Source organism: Hippoglossus hippoglossus, chromosome 9 (assembly GCF_009819705.1).
Source record: "Hippoglossus hippoglossus isolate fHipHip1 chromosome 9, fHipHip1.pri, whole genome shotgun sequence".
NCBI classification, from domain to species: Eukaryota; Metazoa; Chordata; class Actinopteri; order Pleuronectiformes; family Pleuronectidae; genus Hippoglossus; species Hippoglossus hippoglossus.
In genome coordinates this window covers 16520781-16546391 of record NC_047159.1, presented here as the reverse complement: position 1 = coordinate 16546391, position 25611 = coordinate 16520781, and the positions used below count along the sequence as shown (strand labels likewise).

The 25611-nt window shown below is 43.3% G+C and overlaps 1 protein-coding gene and 1 long non-coding RNA gene across 8 annotated transcripts in view; one reads left to right on the top strand and one right to left on the bottom strand.

Moving 5' to 3' along the window:
* Positions 1-1955: 1955 nt before the first annotated feature.
* Positions 1956-25529, top strand: LOC117768347. The gene is made up of 3 exons (XR_004615046.1): positions 1956-4481; positions 13400-13404; positions 21187-25529. It is a non-coding gene; the product is annotated as an uncharacterized LOC117768347 (long non-coding RNA).
* The window catches only part of mef2cb (myocyte enhancer factor 2cb), a 72785-nt gene continuing 52134 nt past the window's right edge, over positions 4961-25611 (bottom strand). For 2 of the 7 annotated variants that reach the window (XM_034596610.1, XM_034596611.1), the window contains 8 exons: positions 20258-20401; positions 19910-20047; positions 17276-17456; positions 16391-16438; positions 11000-11172; positions 9559-9688; positions 9045-9180; positions 4961-8815 (listed from right to left, as the gene is read on the bottom strand). In XM_034596610.1, coding sequence (XP_034452501.1) covers positions 8467-8815; positions 9045-9180; positions 9559-9688; positions 11000-11172; positions 16391-16438; positions 17276-17456; positions 19910-20047; positions 20258-20401 — 1299 coding nt within the window. In that variant the 3' untranslated portion in view covers positions 4961-8466. The remainder of the gene's footprint in view (positions 8816-9044; positions 9181-9558; positions 9689-10999; positions 11173-16390; positions 16439-17275; positions 17457-19909; positions 20048-20257; positions 20402-25611) is intronic. The other 5 variants (XM_034596612.1, XM_034596615.1, XM_034596617.1 and 2 more) reach the window with 5 other exon arrangements.

Genomic DNA, 25611 nt, shown 5'->3' with positions numbered 1-25611 from the left:
GCGTATTATTTTCAATATTGATGCATATTCAGTGGCTAGATTTGCATTTACACACTTTCTCGCTTATGGTGCTTGTATACGGCGCAGTTCTGCATGATTTCTGCGTCTTAAGATAGACTGTGACGCCCTTGTGCGCAGTCTGCTGCAGCGACGGTATTTAATACCTTTAAATTTCACACTGCATATTCAGGCTGGAGGTGAATTGGATGCTGATGTGTACAGTGCCGCGATAGCAGCACCTCTGTCGTGTCAACAATTAAGATTTACCCTTATAATCTGAGTGATGTAAATGCGCTATAGGCTTTGAATACGCATATACAGCGTGCATGAACAAAGAGCTGTGCGCTGCGCAAACAATAGAGGAGAGGAGGAGGTGATGTGATTCAGCCGTGAGGCGACTCGTGGCGCATCACAGGAGAACGTCGGAGTCTGAGAGAAGAAAACTAATAAACCAAAAAAAAGTCTCCTGCCCTGTTTGTGAGGAATCCAGTGACGCTGCGCTGACATTTAAGGCAACGATTTCTCAGGCTGTCTTCTCGGCGGCCGTGCACGCGCGCACCGGTGCCAGCGCGCGCATGCGAGTGCAGTGCGCAGGGAGGATATGTCTCCAATCATCGCGTCAAAGGAAATAGAAGAGAGACATTTCCAACACTAACAAGTACTTATTTTTTTCCTTTTTATATGAAAGCGCACTCGCTGCATGTATGTGTGTCTCCACGAAACCAAAGTGAACCTGAGTCCAAACATTTCAACTCACCTCCAATTACCAAAAACTCCACTCAGGCTGCTGCTGCGTTACGCGTTGCTCGCCATTACGCGCGACCTCTCCATGAAGTTTGGTGGGACGTTTTTCCAGCGGGGCAAACTTTTTGTTTCCTCTGCCAAAGCAGATCCACGCGGACCCACGCAGGCTACTCCCCTCGCCATCGAACCTTGCTCTGTCTTAAACGGCTCGTGGCTGAACACCAGTGGTCAGGCTGGCTGCGCGTAAAGACATTCAGTAGCCACAGGAGTCCGTCACTCCACCTATCCAGAGCTCCCCACGTTAAAAAGAAATGTTTAGCCCTCTCGTTACCTGCAGCAAAAATATTAGGATGTTACTTAATGTTATAGGATGCGTTTAAATACTCCACTCAGCACCTTCCTTTGTATTGGGCACATCTCCCAAAATATGAAGGTGACACACACCTTCGTATTTCCTAAAAAGAAAAACACACCTCTTAAATAACTATCACACTCTTGCTATTGACAAAATGAAACCACAATTATTCCAATAAGATAGAGTTTAATTTCACGATGTGCTTGTTTATTGACGATCTCACAAAACCAATGTAATAAATAAAATAAAATAGAGTGATTCGTTAAAATCACTTTTCTTTGGGAGAGGCAGACATTTGATTTTACTCTTTACTCACCTTTTATTATGTAAAAACTCTAAATATCTCACACACACACACACACAGGTCGTTAGTGGCAGTGAGAGAGAACAACAGCCCGAGTGGTTCTCTGTTGGATCGAGTGTTGGACAGAAGAATTCATAGACACCGGCTTATCTCCTGCCGATCATACAATAACATGAATTTAATATAATAGTGATTATACAGCCGCGTGCAAAAAAACAGCTGTTATACAGATTACACGAAACGATAAGATAAGAACGTGTGATGTGAAAACAGAGAAAAACAAAATAAAAGAGTTCGCCATTTTTATTTTAACTTTCAAATGCAAGGAGATGTGATGCCAGCCATTTATCATATTTATATCTGATGAAATATGAATCTCATAATGAGGCCATGCAGCACGTGCTGTACTTTTCTTTTCAGAAATAACCAAAGGGTCTAAAAATGTAAATTATAGTCTACATTGAATCATGAATTAAAATGTGCAGTTTGTATCAGAAACCTGCGAATCTGGACTAAACAGTAGAAACAAAGAAGAAGAAGAAGAAGAAGAGGCTTTTTTTCAGTTCAACACTTTCAGCTGTAATGTGCGAGGTGTCTCCTGCACCGTGAACTCAGGAACAGAACAGGGAGCAAATACTGTAAGAATCCTCAACTCTACGATTATTATTATTATTATTATTATTATTATTATTATTATTATTATTATTATTATTATTATTATTATTGTCACTATTGATACTATTGGTGTTCTTTTATTACTGCAAGTAGAATCTAATCGTGAACCTGCAGGCTATGTAAATGATGAGGGATGAAGAGTCCCCACATTATCTCCACTGTTCATCACCTAATATATAAAAATGTTGGTGAGGCAGTGAGTGTCGCACTGAGGCTGATTCACGTCTGCTCCGTCTCCATGAATGGTGTTGGAGACAGACAGTGAGGAGCAGGAGGAGGAGGAGGAGGAGGAGGAGGAGGAGGAGGAGGAGGAGGATGAAGGTTAGGAGCCTGTCAGCTAGACGACTAAACGGTGACATCTAGTGGTGAGTTTGGAGAGAGTCGATGACGGGGAGACAAACATCCTCCACGGTCAGTGAAGTGCACGTGCACCTGAACATCCCCCCCCCCATCCGCTCATCCACATTAAATGATCATATTTTTTTTTAAAAGACGTGAACAATCGAGAAATGCATTGAAGTTGTTGAAAGCCAAAATTAGTTACATAAGACTTTTCTAAAGTACTGACGTGTACAGATTTTACAGAAACTGTCAAATGAATTTGTATTTGTAAAACATTCATGCTTTACTTTTTAAATGGCTACTATTTTAGACTATAATTGCAATGAATTAATTTATCATTATTATTTATGTATAATCACATTTTTCTTCTCGCCGTGCACCTTTTGATTATTTACCTCTGGTCTTTGTCTTTCTAACGGTTCAGTTCAAATCTCCATGTGTGTTTGCGTCAGTCGGACCATCTGAGAATCCGTGAGAACTGCTGTCACATTATTTCTGACAGATAATAAACATGTGGTGTTTATATACAGTGACTGTATACACGCAGGCTCCTCGAATAAACCCTTTAATTCACTGCTCTCAGGTTTAATGTGATAAAGCAGGAGGGGGGTGTCATGGAGTTAAATTAAAACCTGAGGGGACGCACAGTTTCCCACGAGAATTCAAATATAACCTCAGCCCCTGCAGGAATGTAAGTGAGAGCAAAAATAATACAAATCCACAAGATCCACTGTTTAGCAGCGGAGGCTCACAGGCACCATCAAGAATACTGTCAAAGTTTGTGCTCGATAGAAGCCAGTCAGGATTTAATGTGAATTTCAAAATCCTATTCCACAATTAAAAGATGATAAAGGTGCGTTTTTGTTCTTGTGGTTACAACGAGGCTTTTTGTGAGATATAACAAATATATAATATAATAAAACTAAATGTGTTACAAAATATGCAACTTTATGACACAACCTTATTTTACAATGAGTTATTTTTGGTATATTTTCTGTTTTTCACATTGTAAAGGAAAACTCGACTCCAATCTATATACCTATACACCTATATATCTATATACCTAGACCTATATATATACACAGTACACTGACAAATAAACACCTAATACGACTTTTAGATTGAAAATGATCAATTAATGGAATTAAAGCGTAATTGCAAAATCTCAAATAAAAGACATTGCTACTTTGTATTGCCACAGATACCTACATTTCAAATGATTCAAATGGATGCAGATATAAAACGAAGTGTTTTTAATGTACTTCATCTTACAGTCTTTTTAAAAACTGATTTAATCTCGTTGGTTGGATTAAATAAGAAGCGATGTGGCTCCAAGAGTTTCCACGTGTGTGTTTCCAAAACGCATTGGAGCGCATCTTCACTTCAAAGCTTTAATTCGCATTTAACTACGTGATGTGAATAAAATAGAAATCTCAAAACGACAGGCTTCGACGTATCTTTTCAAATTCTAACGAAAAAAATTGATGAAATAAAAACAAAAGTCTGATAAAAGATCATTCTTATTTTTACAAAAAGACGATGCAGTGACGGTGCATTGGGAAAACGAATAAAAGGCTCGGAAAGCTCGGTATCGAATTTCAGCATCAGAACGGTTTCGTTTGATTATTGGTTTTCATCTGTATCGATTCTCAATGTCAAGAGTGTCCCTCATATTAAATCTCTGATGGTTTCTAGGTTAAGAAAAATTACACGTGGTGTGTTTATGTTGTTGGAAAGAAGAGAAACACAAAGGCCTCAACAAAGACGCGTCAGAACCACAGGGGGGGGTGTCTCTTCTCTGCAATCACTAAACTGGAATCACACAACCATCAACACACAATAAACAACTGTTGTCACTGATTGTTGGGTTGTCACAAGTCAGATATTAATCAGCCACTGCCTATGTAATTTTAAAAAAAGCAATTCTCGTATACAAAGCTGCACAAATTCTCACATGGTCGTTAGGAAGAAACCAGTGAGGAAAGAAAAAGAGAGATTTCAGTGATTGTTCTCTTTTCTTTCTTTCTTTCTTTCTTCTCATGTGTGTGTGTGTGTGTGTGTGTCAGGGGAATTTTTCACATCCCTCAGATTTGCAGCTCCCTGTGTTCCGAGATTACTTATGAACAGTGTGTGTATGTTTTTTCCCCCTCTCATTGTGAATTGAAGATCCATGTGCACTGTGTGTGTGTAGTCTAATGTATTACTGAGAAAGATGATGCTACTGTAAATTTAAGTGAGATAAACCTCAGCTTTAAATGTCAAATAAAAGCCTTTTTTGCATGAATATTTATGGCAAAGTGTCGGATTTGTTTTATGGTAAATGCAAAGAAGCAAATGTGAAAATGATGCCATTGTCATTGTTTCAGTGTCATGTAGTTTATACACTTTTTCTTGACATGAAGCGGTTATCTGAACCACTCCTGGCAGAGTTTCATGCAAAAGTATGAACATGTGTGTTATTTGTTTGAGTCTGCAGGAACCAGTGTTTCTGGAGTGCATGCAGGAACCAGTCAAACACAATGAAATCACACCAAGTCATATCAGGATAACTAAGAAAGCCAGTAACTTTACTGAAATCTCTGCAAAATACAAATAGCCTTTCCCTCCAGCAGAGGAGACTTTTATTTCATCCCCCATACGTTTTCACTACATACAGCTGAATCAAGTCCCTTGAGTTACAGAGATGTGGATTTAATTTAATACCATCTTAGTCTTAAGTGGCGACAAAGGCCAGCTTTTGCCGCTGAAAGCCGCTCTTGCGTTTCCAGAAAACATTAGTTCCAAACCTCCCCCATTTTCAGGTTTATACAAGCTACATTGATACTACAGACTGACTTTTTTTTTTAAGCATTTTAACATGTTACTCATTTAAAAAAAAAAAAAAAATCCTTTTCAGCTTCTGAATACAACTTAAATAAACCACAAACACGATGGAGCAACAGAGAATCCCGTGTGAATACTGGGACCTTAAGCAATGGTATGTCACTACACATGGCTGTACAGGTGTATGGTCTCCCCTTTGCACTGCAGGTGACTTATCAAAAACATCAGCTGAGGTACTGCCTGGGTCAAATTTGAGGTACCAACATTTAGTCTGTAATAACAGAACGACAGAGAACAACTGATCAACAGATGATGGAAAAGAATGGCTTCCGATTTTAACAAAACACAAAAAGAAACAGAAAAGAAGATATAAAGACAAGTTTTCTCCATGTCTTTGGTTAGAATTAATGTCAAAACGACACAACAAGCAGGACATGTTTGCATTAATTCAATGATAATAAGTGTGTAAATGTGTTTTGATCACACAAGCGTTTCACACCACCAGGCCTGAACGATTCTGTTGATTTAAAGTGAATAAAAATTGCAGATACAATATTTCTTTTTCTGTATAAACCGTTCAATGCAATGCACAGGGAGACGAATGAGCAACAGAACAGGTAAAACACTGTGGTTTGGTAAAAGACAACTGAACGCTACATTTGACTGAAATTGAAATGTGAAACCAATTCTACATTTGAGCAAATTCTTTTTATTGTGTTGTTTCAATGCTTGCAAAAAACCATAAATGAATGTGAAAATAAAAGTTGAGTTTACAACACAAAAAAAATAAATGCCACTGGCTTTGGTTTCTCCACACTTATGCTGCCTGAAACATCATGTTTATATATATGAATATTTTTTTCTCAGCCTTTTGTATTGAATTTAAAAAAAAAGAGAGAGAGAAGAGAGAGAGAGAACACCGTTATAGAGGCTCTGCCCCTTTTCGACTACACAGACTGTATACAGTAACAACAAAGTGAACCTGCATGAATTATGCACACAGAAATATCATAACACTTAAGTGACAGCAGATACGGGAGTGGGAGGCGGAGAGATATGTGGCTAGTTTTGTTGTTTAAAAAAAGAGAAAAATCAAAACAGCTGTTTTATCTAAAATAAACCATTGTGCTTCTCCCAAAACCAGCGTGACCAATTTGTCCCTGTGTGTCTGAAGCCGAGCCGTCAGTGACACGGGGTACATGATGTGGAACCCTGCTTCGAAGAGCGGAACATGAGGAATCAACACAGACTGATGATTGGGGATAATTAATCACAATGCACTTTCAAAAATCATATTACGGGGGAAAAAAACGATGATTCAAATAGAAAATTGTATGGATTGGCTCTGGGCTCGTGCAACATCCTGAGCACACGCTTGAGATCGTGGTGAAGAAGAAAACCGATAATGTCAAAAACATGTCTGATGAGATTAACTATATTGAATTAGGTAATTAATGTTACGAATGAAATATCTGATGCATGAAAATGAATGTGGATGTGGACTGAGGCCCGGTCATATCTCCTCATCAGAGTGACAATAATGTACATCGTGTGTCAGTGTTCAATTCTGTCATCCCCAGTTCCAGTCTCGTGACATTTTCCACTAACAGGCTGTTATTTCAGCGTTCAGGTCCGACTCTGCTCCGTCACACAAACTCTGGCCACGCTCTCCGGCTGGTTTTTTAAGGTTAGACTATAAGTACACCCCCGAAAACAGCACTGCTCAGGGCTCAAATTAAACAAACCAGACAAAATGTGCATCTGCACATAGAAACTCCACTAAGAAACCAACCAAAAAAAAAAAAAAATCATTATTATATATATTTATATATTAGAAAGCTATACACAAGCATGTTAATTTCACAGATTTTTTTTTTTAAAAGATTCTTAATATTACCATTATTATATATAATTAGAAATACACGTTTAAAAACAAACCTCTACAAAGATAAAACAGTTCAGCAAAGCATTGGATCTCAGTCTGTTTTTCATGGCTTAGGGCTCCGAGGCCCTGTCACTTCCCCTCTGGGTGAACTATCCATCTCTTATTAGCAAAGCTATCAAAAACACATTCTGGCTTATAGAAACTACAAAAAGCCACAAAAATGCTTTGCATTGTATTCCTTTCATATGAAAATATAAGCAAGTGTATCGTACAATTGTTTTTTATTTTTCTTCTTTTTTTGTTTGTTAATACTGAATAGTTAATACTAGATCGAGAGTTTTCTTGATTACACTAACGTAGCTCTTAGATCAATGGGGTGGTCCTCGTGCAGCTCCTGTCTTTAAGGGGAGCGCTAAAATGGCCGAAGGTCCCACACGTTTAGCATCAGATTCGTCTGTTTACCTGTACAATCCTTCAAATGTTGCATAAAAGCTCCTCATTTAGTGAGTAAATAAACCTTGTAACGTCTGGCAACTCGACCCCTGCCCGTCCCCCCCGTCACCCTCTATTTACATAAATACGTTGAACCTGCAACATGACATCATCTAATGGTAACACACATTTTTGCAAGGGAGAACTGCAGAGAAGGTATATAGCAATGAAACCGACACTGTACACATGTATTGTCTGTCCAACTCAAGTGCTAAGGTGTTTTCCACTGGACACACTCACACTCATGTTAATGTTTTTTTTTCTTTCTTTTTTTTCGTCTCTACTCACTGATATATCGCTGAGGCAAATTGTACGTACGTTTTATGAAACAGAGTACCTGACTATTTTTTTGTTTATTTGTTGATATGCATATATGTACACATACACACACGTGTAAAGATATATGCATACGTGATTCTTTTTATCCACACACAATACAATTTATGCATAGTTCCCCAACAAAAATACCCCCCTGATCCTATCCCAATCAACACCCACCCTCCCAAACCCCCCATTACAACACCCCACTGGTATATATAATGTCAATATGTATAGCACACACACACACACACACACACACACGCACACACGCACACACACACTCAGCAAAAAGAAACCAAAAGGGAAAAGAAATTACAAACAGATTTTTGAAAAGGGTCATCCCTTCTCTTTCCTTCAGCGTTGAAGAGATAAAAGGGGGGAGGCCATGGGGTTGGGTGGTGAGTGACTCGTCACGTAAAGTGAGAGGCGGAAGAGGAGGGAGCTGACTTTGGGGGGCACTGTGACGATGCGTTGTCGGGGGGGGGGCTCAGGGCAACTCGGGGCAAGGGAGAGAGGACAGAGCTATCATGTCGCCCATCCTTCTGACAGGCGCACCCGCTTGATGGAGGGGCTCTCGCGTTCATCCAGGGCGGGCCGGGACAGTCCCAGAGGTGAGTGGAACTCATTCCTGTGCTCGTCGCGGTCGCTGCCCTCGTGGGAGCTGCTACAGCTGCTCAGGCTATCAACTGGGGAGCGTCCCGAGTCCTGGCGGGACGAGGTGTTGTGGGTAGGTTGTACCCCGCCGCCGTAGACCCCCGATGTGCTGTTGGTGCGATCTCTGGGAGGAGAAACAGGTTCGGACTTGATGTGCAGGCTTTGAGCAGAGGGCAGGGAGAGATTTGAACCCTGACATAAGTGAGAGTTAGAGCAATTTCTGTCGGAAGGAAAGCAAACACAGAGGGGTTACAGAGTGACAGAGAAACAACGTGATGTTTAATGTCAGTCTGCAAATGTGACACACGCACTCAAACTCATGAAAACAGCGAGGTGTCATATTCGTGTTGGACCTTGCGAGTTGAAAACAGTGACTCTCTTGAGTGTGGTGAATCTCTAGTGATGAGTCATGTACCACATCATGCATTTCACAACACCTTGTCACTCACCCTAGCTGGCCGAGGGCTGAATGCTGCATGTTCTGAAGGTGTTGCTGTTGCCACCCACTCATTGAGCCAAGGTGAAGGGAGCTGCCGCTGTTGAAGCCGGACAGGGAGGACAGATCCGCACTATTCAGGGAATACTCTGTGTACAAACACGCAGGGGAAATGAAGAGGAGGATGAAGATTATAGGTTGTTCAAGGAAGGTCAAAGAGCCTCACTGAGAAGTGCTGGGTCTGTGTCTAGTGAGTGGGACAAGAGCGCCCTCTGCTGTCATAAAGCTGTATAACATTTAAATTAGGAAAGGAGATTTTCAAAAAGCATCACATGCATTTCAAATGAGTAAATTTTTACTGATTTAAATCCCCTTAAACAAAACGAAATTGTTTGGAATATATGGGTTTTGTAAGAACTGAAGGAAAACACATCACATTATCTAAAATATTCAAGGTAATTAACAGAGAATTATCCGGCGTTGATGGGAAAATGAGAACTTTACGCTGACGGTGATAAGATACGTACCGGTACCATAAGAAGTAGAGATGGCAGATGGGTAACCGCCCATGCCTTGTCCTGGTAGAGTGGGAGTTGCTACTGATACCACAGGGGTGGCCAGTGACTGAGCCGACTGAGAGTTGTTTATTCTCTGGTTCTGAGACAGATAAAGAGACGGCACAGAGAGGAAAGAGAGATGGAAACAGCGTTAGAACATGAAATCACCTCCCAGACAAAACAAACAAAAAACTGTGACAAGCCCAGAAAGTTTTTTTTTCTTTTTCTTTTCCATTTCTTTCTTTCACTCAACAGATGCTGAGAAAATGAATGTGATGCCAACTTCTGGGGAAATTAATCACTTGACGTGCGGCACGGCTGAACCCTGCCAACCCTATCATTTACCACCCTTTCCGAGGGCGCACTGTCGCTATAGTAACACCATCAGTCTCCACAGCAACGCAGGGTAGCGACGGCAAGGGAGAGGCACTTTACTGTGGCAGAGGGGATGGTCGGGGCGGAATATAACTGAGGTTTGGTGCAAAATCATAGTGTAATTTTGTGTTGATGTTCATTTCTATATTCTGATAAATAAAACTGTGAGCCTGTAACGTTATATGCAGATGTATTGATGTAGGAGGGAGTGGTGGGAAGAGAGTATTGACGAAGGCTGAGGCAAGATAAAGAGGCCAGGCTGATTTTACTCTGATGCACCACTGGGTGGCAGTATGTGCCCTCACAAAATGTCATGTGACATTGGCGTCTTCAGCGCAGTCAGCAACAATAAAGGTTAAAGTTACAGTGAAGTCGGAACCACTTGCCTATGACATCCTGTATCTGTCTGTAACAATCATTAAGAGGTTACACTCAGGTGACTGCTCTCCGTTCTACAAGGAACATTATGCTAAGTTTCAGACTCTACAGGCCCTACTAGGGGGGTTTTGATTTCTAAATTTGAGTGGCAGTCCAACTTACCAAAAGCAGGTCAACATCCTCAGACTGGTGGCATTAAAAGGGGAGGGTGATAAATTCAAATTAGTGAGTGAGAATAGAGAAATACTGAGTGAGAATAGAGAAATACTGGTGAATCTAGGGATGGAGCTGCTCTAGGACCAAGGGAACAGAACTAGTGTGAAAAAGGAAGATGCTAACTATAACTCACTAAAAAGCCTTATCAGAAAGAGAGGAAACAAATACAGCTGATGAAATATATCAGTCTTGGGGAAAAATACATTTTGAAGAGGACAGTTGTTGATTCAAGAAAATGCAGAGGCACATTTGAAAACAAGAAATGTGCCTAAAGTTAACCTCATCGCACCAAGTCTGATACGAAGAGCTGGAAGCAGCAAAGAGGACGAGAGAGGAAATAAACCACAGTAACCTTAAAGATGGGAGGATGTACAACAGGGAACGGAGGGCGGTCAAAGGAGGGAACGATGGTAAGAAATGAGGGGATGAAAAGATTACTCACGATGGAGGGCATGTTGTTCTTGGCGCCGGGAGGGATGAGCACACGTAGGTCTGGTTTGCGATTGTTCATGCCCAAGTTCATGGGCGGGGGAGACTTTGCCTGCATGTTCTTGTTCATGCCGCCCGGAGAGACCAGCAGACCAGGCGAGTTGCGGTGGTTCCCATATCCATTTCCTGAAAGAGAAAGAAAGATATTAAATATACCTCTGCCCCTGAATGGTCTCTGAGCCGAAAGCACAGCTACATGTTATTAAACCTGTTACAAAAGTTTAATGAATCTTGGAGATCCTGCTGTCCATGATGGTGGAGCCTAATTAAGAACTACGGGAATCCATTTTCACCTCGTGCTCATTTCCAGTGTTTCTGTCTCATCTGCTCTTCCTGTGGTAGAATATTTTATGAGCTCACCAGTCAGAGCAGACTCGTCGATGGCGCTTCATGAGAGCGTCATTAACAGATACTCAAACAGACGACTGTTTCCGCCTTGAGGATCGCCGCTGTTTGTTTGGCAGTCACACAATGAAGGCATCCACTGGAGAGGACCTCACCCTCCACCTCTGTCACTGTCAGTTAAGGCTACATGTGCCCTGCAACAGCCAGTGAGTCGTGTAAAAACGTCTAATTACGGGTAGCAAGACCACAGAGGGATGGGACCCATCATTTGGCCATCAGAGTTAAACACATGTGGTTCTTCCAGACAAAGACCCTGCCTTGGGGTTGCCACCAGATCTGCGTTCCCTTAACTACAGAGGGCCAAGTGCAGCACCCATTTCTCTGTAAAAAAAACCGGTGGGGCGAAATCCTAGCAACGTCATTAAAAAAAATTGAGAGTGGAGCATTCTTGCAAGCAACATAGTCTTTGTTTCTAACCCAATGCCGCAGGCTGTTTTTCCCCTTACTTCTCCTTCCTTCTTCCACGGGGTAGAACACAGGGCACTGTGTGGACGATCCCACTTGAAAGACGGGCAGGAATTATACGTTAGACATAAATGAATTTCCTAATCATATACTCCGGGGGAAAATGAGTCGCAGATGTCTTCCTGGGCAATTTCCCTTCGCTGATCTTTGTTTAATTTGAGAGCGAGGTTTTTGTTGTTTGGAAATGAAAAGTCTAAAAAGCTCAATTTCAACAATCTGAAGAGTAAACGACCGCTAGCGGTGAGAGAAAATGAGACCGTCTGACAGAAAACAAGAACAACAGTGTGTGTGACTGCCGGTGTGTGTGTGTGTGTGTGTCTGCTGGCATGTGTAATGTGTGAGCATGTATAAGTTGATGTTAACAACCGAGAGTGTGTATGAGTTATTGTATGTTTTACTGTAGACAATTTTACATCCATGATTCAACATCAGTACCATTTTTCTGTCACATTATAAGCGTTGACATAGGCACAATACGACCTGACACCCTGTGAGACACGACTGCTTATGCACGAGTGTGATGCATATGGATGCACGTGTGTGTTTTGTATTGGACCCTCTTCGTTCCAGTGTCGATCTCACATTGGCAAAGAGGCAGCTGCCTCTTCAGTTTTCCCGCTCCCTTATTCTCATGGCTGGCCCTTTGTGCGACTGAGTGGGTGCATGTGGAGCCAGATGAATGAGACCGCACACACACATAAAACACACACACACCGCACGCATACACACGCTTTAGTAAATAACCCAGCAGGAAGTACATCAGTGTTTCTGTACAAATGAATAAAATAAAAGAGACTGAGCCATAGAGAGAAATTAATACACACTTTGGTCAAGATGACACGGACTTCATCTCGGTGACGGTTAATCAGACATCTGTGTATTGCCACCCTGTGAAGATGGCGGCGGCCCAGTCAATTATGTGCAAGATGACTGTGATCACGAGCGGCACAGGCCAGTCACTAAGCGCTTCAAAAGTAAAAATCACTCGCTAATTGAGCTAATGAAGCAAGGACAGTGACTCTAATCTGTCCGTTCTGAGGCTCCATCGCCCTGATTTTAGGACGGTTGCCTTCAATAACGGCTGCAGCTGATGACGTGATATCAGGTCGAGTTCATTTCCATTCTCTTCCTCTTAATGCTGCTTCTCACGCCGGGCTGTGGGGCAGGTCTGGTGTCAACCATTTAGAGGAAGTACCAAAATTAAACACAGCTCACCCTGGGGTCTGTGTTGCCGCTGTATGAAAGTAACACGTAGAGAACGACATTTGATCTGAGATTCCGATAAACTGCTTTTTTGCTATTTCAGAGTCGTTGAGGGACATCTGAGGTCATACCTGGGGGACGAGTTGCACTCGGCCTCTGTAGGTGCCACGGTTGAAGCACTTCAAGATGCACATGTGTGACAAAGCCCCCCTCAAAGTTTTTCGTTATTTCTCTCTCCCTCTTACACACACACACACACACACACACACAAAAAGGAGAGGTGTGGTTAAACTCATTTTTAGTGTCCTGTTGTGGTCTAACAGGCGCGCTCCATCCTATTCCCCCCATACACACACACGCTTCCGTTGCGGTTTGGCCAAATGTGCATTCAACCCTGAATTCTCCAACTGAACTGAGGTGTCACACTCGCGCTCACAACTTGTACAGTTGGTGCGAGGTGCTGCCAACATTGAAACAGACGTCGTCTGATCCGCTGAACCCGACTTGGTGTCAGTTGTTATATGTGTTCTTTCTTAACTTGCGTTTCTGTGGGAATCTGACCAGGGACGTCTTAAAGATGTACCTCGTATGTAATCCATCCGAGGGAGTAATTGGCCTGTGATCAAGGTGAGAGGCGACAGGAGTTTCTCGTTAATTCCTCGCGGTGCTTTTTAGAGTGCTGATCGGAGCAGAGATGACAGCTACATAATTGCAGAAATGGAGGTGGGAGGTTTTCACATGCTGGGGCCTTGGTCTGGAGCTGCGTTCATCAGCTCGCTTTCACTCACGCTCTGTCTCGCTCCTCACAAGCAGAGGATTTGACAGATTGACGACATACTGTATATAAATGAACGAACATACGCGTGAATATGCACATCTCAAAGTAAATTTATGTAATATATGATAACTCATTGGCTCCAGGACCCCCAGCGTCCCTTAAAGGAAGGATGGATGTGATAACTCAGCCTTTCAGTAACGTGCCTTATTTGCACTGTACTAAAAAATTACCTGGGGACCTCATGTGAGTCAGAATTTACCTCCACAACTGAGTTTCACACAGCCAATTTTCACAGGATAATCAGTAAGTCATTGTTTGAATTGAATTTACAGGCTAAAATATAAAGGATTATCTCCAGATATGTCCCATAATAATGCCGCAAAGATAGGGAACTCTGAAGTTTGTATTTTCTGCTTGGGAAATCAAGTACGTGATGCACTTTGAGTTGAAGTAGTTTTTGAAAATACTGCTGCCTGGCAACGAACAACAAAAGTTGTTGTTTAAATTACTTTGTTTTTTGTTATGTTTGTAGTCTATGAAACAAAGTTAAAAACTAACCCTCTCAGGTTGTGGCATGACAAAATGTGAAGTGGGAGCTCTTAGAAAATATCCAGGTACAAAGTCATGAATGCCACATAAGTGGTTGTTTAAATGGACTATTCTAACAAATGCAGAAACCATAAACTCTGGTAACCTTTAGCTACATGAGCCTACTGAATTTTCACTATAAACTCTGTCAAATCACTACCTCCACTACCTTCATCCCTGTTAGCTCAGAAATGAAAAAAAATCAAATCAATCAAGACATTGAAAAATATATAAGACAAGAGAGAATTTAATTGAGATCAAAATTGGCAAAATCTGTTTGGTGAAAGAAGGTAGACAATCAACAGTGGAATTATAACTTTACAGACGTGGCATATTCTTACAGGAATCCTTCCAAACAACGGGAGGACCCCAGGTAATGCAAATCCCATGTGAGTTGGGGCTTTAAAAGCTGTCATTTTCTCTCTGTGCAGACATCTGAGACACAAAGGAGGCGTTGTGTGTTTTTGTGCATTTCTGGAACAAACACACACACACACACGTAGGAACGTTCAAAAAGACACATAACTTGGCTCCTCCTATTTCACTTAGGCCCTGCCACTTAAGACACTCATGCACCGGCCAGACGGCTATTGTGCGATCATTTTATCAAAACATGCGGCGAGGAGCAGAGGAGCAGTCGCTGTGGTGCCACAGTGGCTGGGCCACCTCACACTGAGTCACTTAGAGGAACATCATTAAAATGGCTGACCAAGTTCACAGAACACTTCCATCTGTGTTCTCCCACTGTTTCTCCTTAGCACACATGCTTCAGCCATCAGTGGATATTCATCACTGGGGTCCCCCCCTCTCCAACACACACATAGACACACACACACATCCATATGAGATTTAAGAGAGCTTTGAATGGAATCTTTTAGCTCCGACATGACTCTCTCTCTCAATGTCGTGTTTTTCGCTGCTGCTGAGCGACGCGCAGAAGGAACAGAGGCACTCTGTGAGAGCTGCGCAGTGACACAAAGGCTACATTTGAATCACGCTCTGCAGCACGCCGTCGACAGAACACACGCCACAACAAACGGTCCTGTTGTGTGTGTGTGTCTATGTCTATGTGTGTGTGTGTGATGAGTGACCAGACAGAGAAACCAAGCATTGACCCCTTGTGATGGAGCCCTAGGGGCCAGACAAGGCTGCCCAGCTGTGCCCCATTGACCCCCCCCCCACCATTCTCCATTTTTACACTCTGCACTGCCATGGCTGTAAAATGTAACCCTTTAATTGGGAGTCTTTTTACCATAAACTTGGGCTTGACATGTCCTCGGGGACAAACCCATTGACACACAGAGGCCAACACATAAGATTCCTTACAAATGCTCCTCAAACGCGGGTTGTTCCCCGCTCCATGGGATCAATATTACATGGTGAGCCACTGAATTAATCTGGTTGCAGACATATGATAGCAGTTATTGTATGTGAAGCAAGTTTGTCTTGCAAAACAAGTTGCTCCAAATAGGAGCTATGGGTGTTGTCATTTTTTAATTCACACCCAAAGCTAATAGAGAAATAAATTATTGTACGGGGAAACGGAGAAAATTGAACGGCACATTCAAATCTCTTCAGATTACCTGTCAGTCAATCTGCTGCTGCAGCATATACTGCGATTTTATTTGTTTCCACCCCACTTGTTCTAGCGTTTTATAGCTGAATGCAGGCAGGATGTTTCACAACCCCAGCACTGTGCAAACATTCCCAGATGAACTCCACCACCACTAACATCAACACATCATGGACAAAATCTCCATTTGGGTTTAGGTTACTATTAGTCATGCAATTTATGGCCCTGAGTGGGTGAGTGGGTGCCATGTGTGTATGTGTGTGTGTGTATATGTGTATGTGGGTGTGTGTGTTAGCAGACAACTGTGTGTGTATAGTAGAGGCCGTTCTTACCAGCACTGGTGCCTGCGCCAGTGGTGAGGTCAGCACCCATGAGGCCACCTGAAAGATGAAAGAGAGAGGAGAGGAAAAGAGAGAAAACCATTAGAGGATAGACACCCACGTAACATCCACTATGGCTCCTGTCTCATACCTTGCTGACCTTTCAGAAACTAACTCAATTTAATCACAATACGCTGTGTGTGTATGTGTGTGTGTGCGTTTCGGCGCTTCATATGCGCACTGATACCCGAAGTAATGCCGCTTCCCACTCAAACCTTAACACTCCAAGCAACTGGACACTGCGAGCAGATACATTACGCAGGCGTCCAAGAAAAATGACACATTATTATTTTTAATCCATGTGAGGTGGAAGAGTGGGAGGGTCCAGAGCGTGTGCGGTTTGGTGTGGACGCTGCGAGCGCCAAAACTCATATTTAGTTTATGCTGGCACTCCTCGAATCCAGTTGTAATGACAGGGTAAGGGTGTGGGCAGCAGCCTTCAGACCAGAGGGACAGAAAAAGGACCTTGGACAACAATAACAAACCAATAGGCCTGATTTACTTATGTCACCAAGCAATTCAATGCTCATACATAAGGCGAGACATGTGTAGAGCCTCATGTTAAATCAATGAGACTGTGGGCTGGGGTTTAATGTGTTCTTAAATCATTGACTCTCTTTGAAGAAATCACTGAGCTGGCATTGTGTGAGTATGTACAGGAGACTCCAGATTCATTCATTGCCTTTAAGTGCCTTCATAAAGAGTCACTGTCATAAAATAAATCAAACATTTGATGTGTTTCTATGAACATGGCAGACAGATACACAGGAGGTAGATGGAGTGGATGACAGCGTGTACATGGGTGCATGAGAGCAAGTGAGGCCGTACATGTGTTACCTGCACTGGGGGGTCTGTGTGTAACTCCAGGAGACATGCTGTTTCTCTGTAGGCCATGGTGTGCCAGTGGCAACAGGTTGTGGTTGCCTAGGGAACCACCGGGATGGCTGTAAATGAGATTGTTCTGGTTGCTGACGGGAATGGACACAGGCATGTCGTAGCTTGATGGGGGCACGGCCTGCTGAGAAAGAGGAAGAAAAAAAAAAAAAAAGAGACACAGACACGAGTTTGATTAGACTAAAGATGCCAACGATGGAAGTGAGTGAACAAACTAATAGGAGGCCTTCGAGGAAAGGAATGGACACAGAAAAGAGAGAAAGAGACGGGACATGTCACAAACACTCCAGGAACGCAAAGGAATTCAAAAATCCTTTGACCAAGTGTAACTCCAGAAGCAGTCGCACACAAAAGTAAAGACAGACAGCCAAGTTTAGAAGGACAAACGGGGAACTAACAATAGACAGCCATGCATAGTTGAGGAAAACAACTTCTCAGAACAAAGACTAAAAATACAGGACAGTGTGGTCGGTAAGAGGGAGCACTGCACAAAAACTAAAGGGTAAGCACCTAGAAAACTCCTCTCAGAGCTATTTAAATTGCTTCCAAGATGATATATGGGCTAGAAACACTTTGTCATTGCAGCTTGATGTAGCATAGGTAGTTAACTTTGGAGGATACTAATAACTGTGATGGCAAAAGTTTGACGTGAGGAAACGCTGCATTTATATTCCAGGTTTATTACATTTAAGAAATAAGAAGGCTATGGTTTACTGGGAATTAAGCCAGTGGCGTCCCACTGTTTTTTAAAAGAGCTAAAGATAATTCAGTCTGTCTTCACCTCACGTTAAAAAAAAAAAAAAGTCTGCATGAGTAGCTTCACGACTGGAGAACTGAATTCAATGAGAAATTATTTATTTTTCTGTCACAAGGAGCGAATGCAAAGTGTTTATAAGTGGTGGACTCAGATCTGAGAGCAGTCTCATCAGCAGAGGTAGCTCGCCGGCCCCAGGCGTATAGTTTGTCATGTTTATTGTGTCACTTGGCAGAAGGACTTAACCTTGGGAGTGCCCTGGAAGTGGTTGATCCTGCATGTTAGCTTTAGGAAGTAGAAAATAGGGTCCTAAATTGCTGCCATGTGTCTCAGAGCCGTGGACGGAGCGAGTGCATCAGCGGGATCATCGGGCCGACGTATGTGGGGATGTGGGCCTTAGCGCTATACATCATCTTCTTTAATTTTCCTTGGCCAAATATTATTTCAACGCACAATGAATGTTACTTTAACCGTATTTCATTGTGAGGCCTCTGTGCGTTTTCGCTTTTACCGCAATTTTACACAAGAGTGGGCTCGCCAAAAACTATGGATGCTCTCTTTTATAACCAGTGAGCGGCTGTCTCTGGTTCCGTTTAATTTTTTTTGAAGCCTTTGAGTAATTTCTTCCATCTCGTAATCCTTGCAGGAGTTTTCATACCCATGACTTCCCTGTGCCACGCTTTTTAAGAGTGCCGGAGCTGTCTCTGCGTGCCCGTTTGCGTCGGCACAAACGCCCCATTGCTGTGAGCTGTCCTTTAACTGGTGCCATCCTTCCTGTTTCACTCATCTTCCTTCTCTGCCTCTCCCCCGCACAGTCCCCTCAACAGTCCTCTGCAATCCAGAGGCCCAGTGCTTGGCAGCCGCCCTGACCACACACCGAACTGCCACTTGTTGTGTGCAGAGTCCCCCACCCGCCCCCGCTGTTCCACCCCCACCATCCACACTCAGCTCTGATCCCAAACCCACCCCAGCTCACCAGCCCCTGCCTCGCTTCTAACCACATCTCCCCCAGCTCCACGTGGCTTAGACACTACTGTTCTTCTCTGAATTATCTACTGGGGAATTATCTCCTTCTTTGTGAGGAAAGAGCTCTAACCATTCCAATATGTTGCTTTCTGAATGAGGGGCAGGCTAAGTTTACATAGAAGGCAGCCTCTATTTTGTGGTTTCTGGCAGATGGCTATAGATTAGATTCTTCTGTAACATTGTATAATATAAATCCAGTAGCTGAAGTGTACTGACATTTCTACATCCACTAACAGAGATGTCTTCAAAATGGTGTTTGCCTGCATCATTCATTTCATAGAGAATGAGCGATCATTTAATTTTCTGTGATAGGTTTAAGCGTGTGTAAATGTCTGCTCATGCTTCGTTGCCACGGCGTCCGTCCTTGTTGTCGCGGGTGACTGATGTGCGGGCTGTGTTTCGTTGCAGGAAAAAGGAAAAGCACATGCAGACCACACCTCCCCGGGGAGCCAGGCAAGGCATTATGGGTAACGGGTTCAAGGTGGGGAACCCAGTGAGGTTAAAATTTGTCTTGAGAGAAAGTCTGCAATTACTTGAGTAAAAAACGCCTGCTTGTTATGGTCATAGTTATGTCAAATTAGAGGACTGTTCCTCAGCTGTAATAAGGGGAAATCAAAGAACTGTAATTTGTTGTCATTGTCAGTGTAATCTCACTCTCGTCTTTACTGCACTCTCACTTTGAGTATTTAGTCTGGTGGCAAACAATGGTGGTTAGCTGGGTTAGCTCAACAGTTACCGGCCAGTCAGCATTTTGTTAGCCTGCTGAGGAAGCGGCGTGGCGTCAACCCAGTACTTACAGGTATCTTATGAGTTTTAATCATGTGATCAAACTCCTCGTTAATCTGTTTGTATTTCTCCTCAGTGCGGGGGGTGAGGATGAGAGCAGACTCAAGCTCCGGGCTCTCGCCGCCTTTGTTCTCCTTCTTGCTCAACGCCTGCCAGGTCCCACAACCACAGAGACGGACGGACAGAAGGACGGAGGGAGACACAGATGAAGTGACGGACAGATGGGTGGTGGTAGGAAGACGTGACGAGAACAAGGAGGAGACGAGGACGAAGCAACAGAAAGCACAGAAGGGGTGGGGGGGTAGAAAGAGAGGAGAGAATGGTGAGAGGAAGGCTCGGGTTCAATGAGAGGTACTTACACACAGTCTCTGTCTGCTGATCATCAGATCAATGTCCTCGTTTATTTTCCTGTACTTGTCCTCGGACTCGGGGCTATGGCCAACCGAGTCGTCTGCGTCGGGGTCTGGGCTGTCACAGCCGTTTAGGCCCTTCTTTCTCAATGTCTGCAAACAGAGTAGTTGTACAACATAGTTGAATGGGTGTTTGGGGTGAAGGGAACAATGACCCAGGTGAACAGCTTTGGAGACAAATGGTCATGAACTCTGAGGAGGTCACTTTTAGAATCGATCCTGACAAATCCAATCAGAGTTGGTAAAACCTTGTAGAGAAACCTTGTAGAGATTTATTTAACAGAAGTACGTCCTGTTTTGTTTCAACTGTTTTTCTAGTTTTTAGTTCAATAAAAAATCTTTGACCTTGTTTTTTGATGACTCATTTTGGCAGGCTTCATTCCAACCTCCTACAACACAGGGTGACATGAGGATACACTGGCTGCTTTGTGAACAAGGACACATGCAGCTAAACACTCAGGAGGATTTAACTGCATCCAATAACCAGACATAACAAATGATCAAACTCTTGACCAAAATGACAAATCATGGGACCTTGAAACCTCATAATTGCATACGGAAAAGTCATAAAAAAATAAAACACATCATTTTTATAACCATAGTCATCATTGGATCATTAAATAGAATTGAAATACAGTGGAGGAGCTTTGAGTTCATGTGCTGTTAAATGTGGCAGTTTCTGTTTTGGCCACCTGATGGCCACCTGCCCCCATTAGAGTGGCCAGAAGACAGTACACGGGCAGAAAAAGCCCACACGCTCTCCACTTGAGACAGACACAGACAGCTATACCTCTGTCCTTTTCTCGATATTGTTGACAACCATAACAACGGGGATAAGTTTCAGAGCACATTAGCGTGTGTGATAGCAAACTATGAAGTGTGTGTGTGTGTGTGTGTGTGTTTGCTCGCGCTTGAGCAGGCAGGCATGTGCCCATGCAGGTGCTGTCTTCATTTGCCTCGCAAAGTGAGCGACAAAGGCGGCGCGGCAGAAGAGAAGGAAAAAGTACAGTAGCTGACAGTTAGAAGATCTCATCAAAGCTGCCCCCCCACCCCCCCTCCTCCTCCTCCCTCTCTCCTTCTCTCTCTCTCTCTCTCTCTCTCTCACCCCCCTCTCCCTCCCTCCTGGCTTTAATAAAGGGAGATTAGTCTACAGGAGGAATATCACGGGCCTGCTCGTGTCTGTGCAGTCGTCGCTTCACACCGTGCTCTCCTGCTTTCATCTGAGGCTCCATATCAGACAGACATAATTAAATTTACTTTAGCACACCCTGTATTTGATGCTGATCAAGTGTGCGCGGCTCCCTCTCTCTCTCTCTTTCTGTGTATGTTGTCGTGTGTGTGTGTCTACGTGTGGGAGGGGAAAGAGGGGAATGAGTCTGTTTGTGTGTGCCTGTGTGGGTGTGCGAGAGTGGGTGTTAGCGTCAAGAAGAAAAAAAGGAAAAAGAAAGAGACACTGAGCACGGAGAAAGGAGGAAGATAGATGCTAAGATAAGTTAATCTCAGTGAACTTCTTCCTCTCATTTGTTTGTCTCCGTCAATACTCACTCACGGCAGAGATACGAGCGTGAGCTACTCCATCACAACCAGCAGCAGAAGTGACAGGGAGTGATCCGCTTGCTTGGAAAACAAATAACAATCCAGTCATCTCTCATGTCGGCACAACAAAGGCCTGTTTTGAGTGTGGTTTTAGTGAACTTAGAGGGCTGCTTTTGTGTGTGTGATAACTGTTTGATTCCTGAGGCGTCTCGTGGTGAGGCAGCTACTGTAAGCGTGTCAACATTTTGCTGGCTCTCCTCTTCTTTCTCTGAATCCTCACTTGGCCCCCAGAGTGGAAATCTGGAATTCTGAATTTGAAAGCGTCTCTCACATCTCTGACAGTCTTCAGGAAATCACACCAAACAAATCAACCACGGCGAAGCAGGAGATCTGACTTCTAACAGACCTACAGTGAATCAGGCTCTCTCGCTCCATCTGAGGTGGATGAGTCAAAAGAACAAAGGGGTTGCAGAGGTTTAGCATGCTGTCTTTTTTGGCAAAGGCGTGAGATGTGAAATTTCTGGTATTTCTTTTGTGTTAGAGTTTCGTTCTGGTCTTGGCGATGCATCATGTCGAACTGACAAGAGCTGAACCGCTGGCCTTTTTTTTGCTCACATGAGGATGCATGCAAGAAACTGAATAAAAAATGTCCTTGGGACTCTTGAAAGGCGCTATATAAATGCAAGCTTTTATTGTTATTATTATTATTATAAAAAACGTCTCGTCCTACTTGCAAAGATTTCCGCCACCTACCACCACCAGCACAGAGTGCAAGAGAGATTCACTTCCATTCTGGGAAGAACAGCAGTGGGGCATCACTGGGAGAGGAGAACGAGGGGGTAGGATAAAGGTGACACCCAAAAGGGGAAACTGAGCTGGTGGTCTTGCAGGGGGTTGGGCAATGATTGCGTTGGGTGTTGATGGCTTGCAGGGAGCCTGTGCCTGAGTGTTATACGACTTGGAAGCATGTGGCCCGAGGCTTAGCTTTCCAGCAGGCCTCAGCACATTTAGGGTGCGGTACAAGGGCGCAATGCCACTCATCCCAGTTATGCCCACCTGTTAAAAGTCATCACACCTGTTGCCAAAAGCTGACACCCGACCCAACAACCAATCAGAGCTGCTGGTGTCTTCACATAGCCATAGAAGGGCTTCTCACTCCAGCACTCTCCGCCTCACCACTCCTCATCACCCTACTCATCCTATATGTTTTCCCCTTCGCTAATAGCCCAGTGCTTTATCTGGGCCCTGAAGTATTTTATTGCCCCGCTGCTTAAAGTCATCAACCGTTGCTCCAAATCGGGCTTCCATGACATCATCACTATATAAGACGCATCAAAGACTAATGATCACTGGGAAAAATAAGAGCCGCTAACCCAGTGCTCAAAGACACAGGTATGAAGAGCTGCTATGGAAATAGTCTTTGGGGAATATGCTAATATGAGACTTAAACAAAAACACTGTGGTGCTGTTCGCTTATTTAATATTATGCAGAAAATATTCACCCATCATTATCATTCTTATATTAAAACTATTCAAATTTTCAAGTAACAAGGATCTTCAGCCTGATAAGAAATAATAAATTACTTTAAATCTACAGCGATTGTATTGACCCTGTTTACACAAGTACATTTTATTGCCATTAATTAATTAATAATATGTTTTATATTTGTCAACCGATGTAGTTACAAATAAAAAAGAAACTGTGGACAGAATGAAATGGGAAGCCAGTTGAAGGTAGAAAAAAAAAGGGGAGCGAGGCCCAGAAAAAACATTAACTACAAATTACTACAATGTGCTACAGCCAGCTACTGCCACAGAGTGAGCACTGTAAATATGAACGCAAAGAATGATAAAACAAATGACAGGAAAAACTGCTAAAAAGATGTGTACGCTCGCTTGGCTCAGTGTCTTTCTCTGTGGCCCCTTTGGAGGCTTGCTCCTAATTAAACTCCTTCTTCATGATGCTCCCTCATGACTTGACTTGTCACAGGGCCTGTATGAAGCAGGCACAGCATAGACGTGGCGTCCTACATACTTAGACACCCGTCTCAGTTCTGCACCCTCAGCTATAGGCTGGCCTGCACTTTGCTACAGGACGCGGTGATGAAGGCACAGTAAGGCAACCTGGGCTAGACTGAAATAATCACAGGTTATCTCAATGGCAACAATGGCTGTTGTTTGGAGTTAAGATTTGCGGGGTCCTTTATTTTCTACTTGCAGCAAAAACAAAATTTTAGACTTATTTCTTGGGGTGTGGGTGATGATTTCATGTAGCTCTTGAGAGAAAACTGTGGAGGGTATTTGGGTGTGAGTTCTGGGTGGCCCCAGGGGGTCTGCTAGGGACAGCTGACGCCTGCACAGAACTCCTGCCATACCAGGATCCGTCTGCTCGGCATTCTGCCACCCTGCTCACCCTCTCTATCCCTCTATCTGTCTTTCTGCCTCCATCTTTGTGTCTCAGTCTGGTGCTCAGTCTGTCTCACTACCTTTCTGCAATACTAACACATCTCGACAAAAGCTGAGTCAAAACACTGTTGGCTTGATGGGTACTTCTCTATTTCTGATAGGGTCAGGCTGGTTGAGGGGGTTTGTTTGGAAAGAGCTGACCATTCCCCTCTGCAGTTATCTTGGCAGTGGCTGAAGGGTATGACACATTCAATATTGTGTTTATGGCCATTGGCGACAGCACGACCAGTGAATGTTTCTCAGTGTCTTCTGCCCAATGGCTGACAGCACCAGTGCAAAAACCCTCAACAAAAACAAGCAGTTTATAATAGAGCTTTTATATTTCTGCCAACACTGTATGGTCTTCAGAATACACACCATTGTAAGCTAAACCAAAACTTATAACGGAGGGTTTTACCCAATAAATGCAGCAGTTTACGGTTGCATTGCGTTTCAGCAGCTGACGGAAAACAAGTCGCTGACAGACAATTTAAAACCATTAATACCTGTGCCGCTTATGGTTAATCATGTTTGCTGTGCTGTTGAAATATAAAAAAAACGTACTGGAATGAACAGCTTTTGTCTCGCAGGCTCAGCCCGTTTTTTGTCACACAGTTAAAAATGGCAAAGAAACAGACAGATTCACTTTGACTGTCAGAGATACTCCTTGGAGACATGTGAAATGTACAGACCCTGCCTTTATAATGTATGAGCGTTTGCTAGGTGTGACCACAGAGTGCACCAGCAGTACCCACGAGAACCTTTTCTGTAGCTGGTTTAACACCTAAAAGTCGATCACAGTGGAATTTAAAATGGCACCCGAGTAATCTTAAAGAAAATGTCCTCCAAAGCTATGGGCTTTGATAGTTAAATTGATATTTTTTTATTCACACAATGAAGAAAAAGTGTGGAGTACATTTTATCTGAATGGTATTCACACTAACTCACAAACCTAAAAGATAAATCATTATCATTTTGTGTGGAAAAGGTGAAAAAAGTTTTGAAAACCACAGGACGACTGGGAGCGCTCTCACTTTTTACCAATTGACTAACTCAATTCCATCAGAGCAGATTGGTAAGGAGCAGTGTGGCTTGGTGTCAGTAGGGGTGAGGCAGTGGGGGGAAATACTGTCCCTTCCCATCACAAATAACAAAATGGAAGTGGTCATGAAGTGAACCTGCTGGAGCCCCCCCCCGGCACCACTGCACAGTAAGCGCACTAGTGGCCTTGCTGGCAGCACGCAGGGATATAATAGTATGTTTGAGATATGCTCTCATTCTCCTTGTTTTTGTCTTTTTATGTCTGTCTGGCTCAGTCTTAC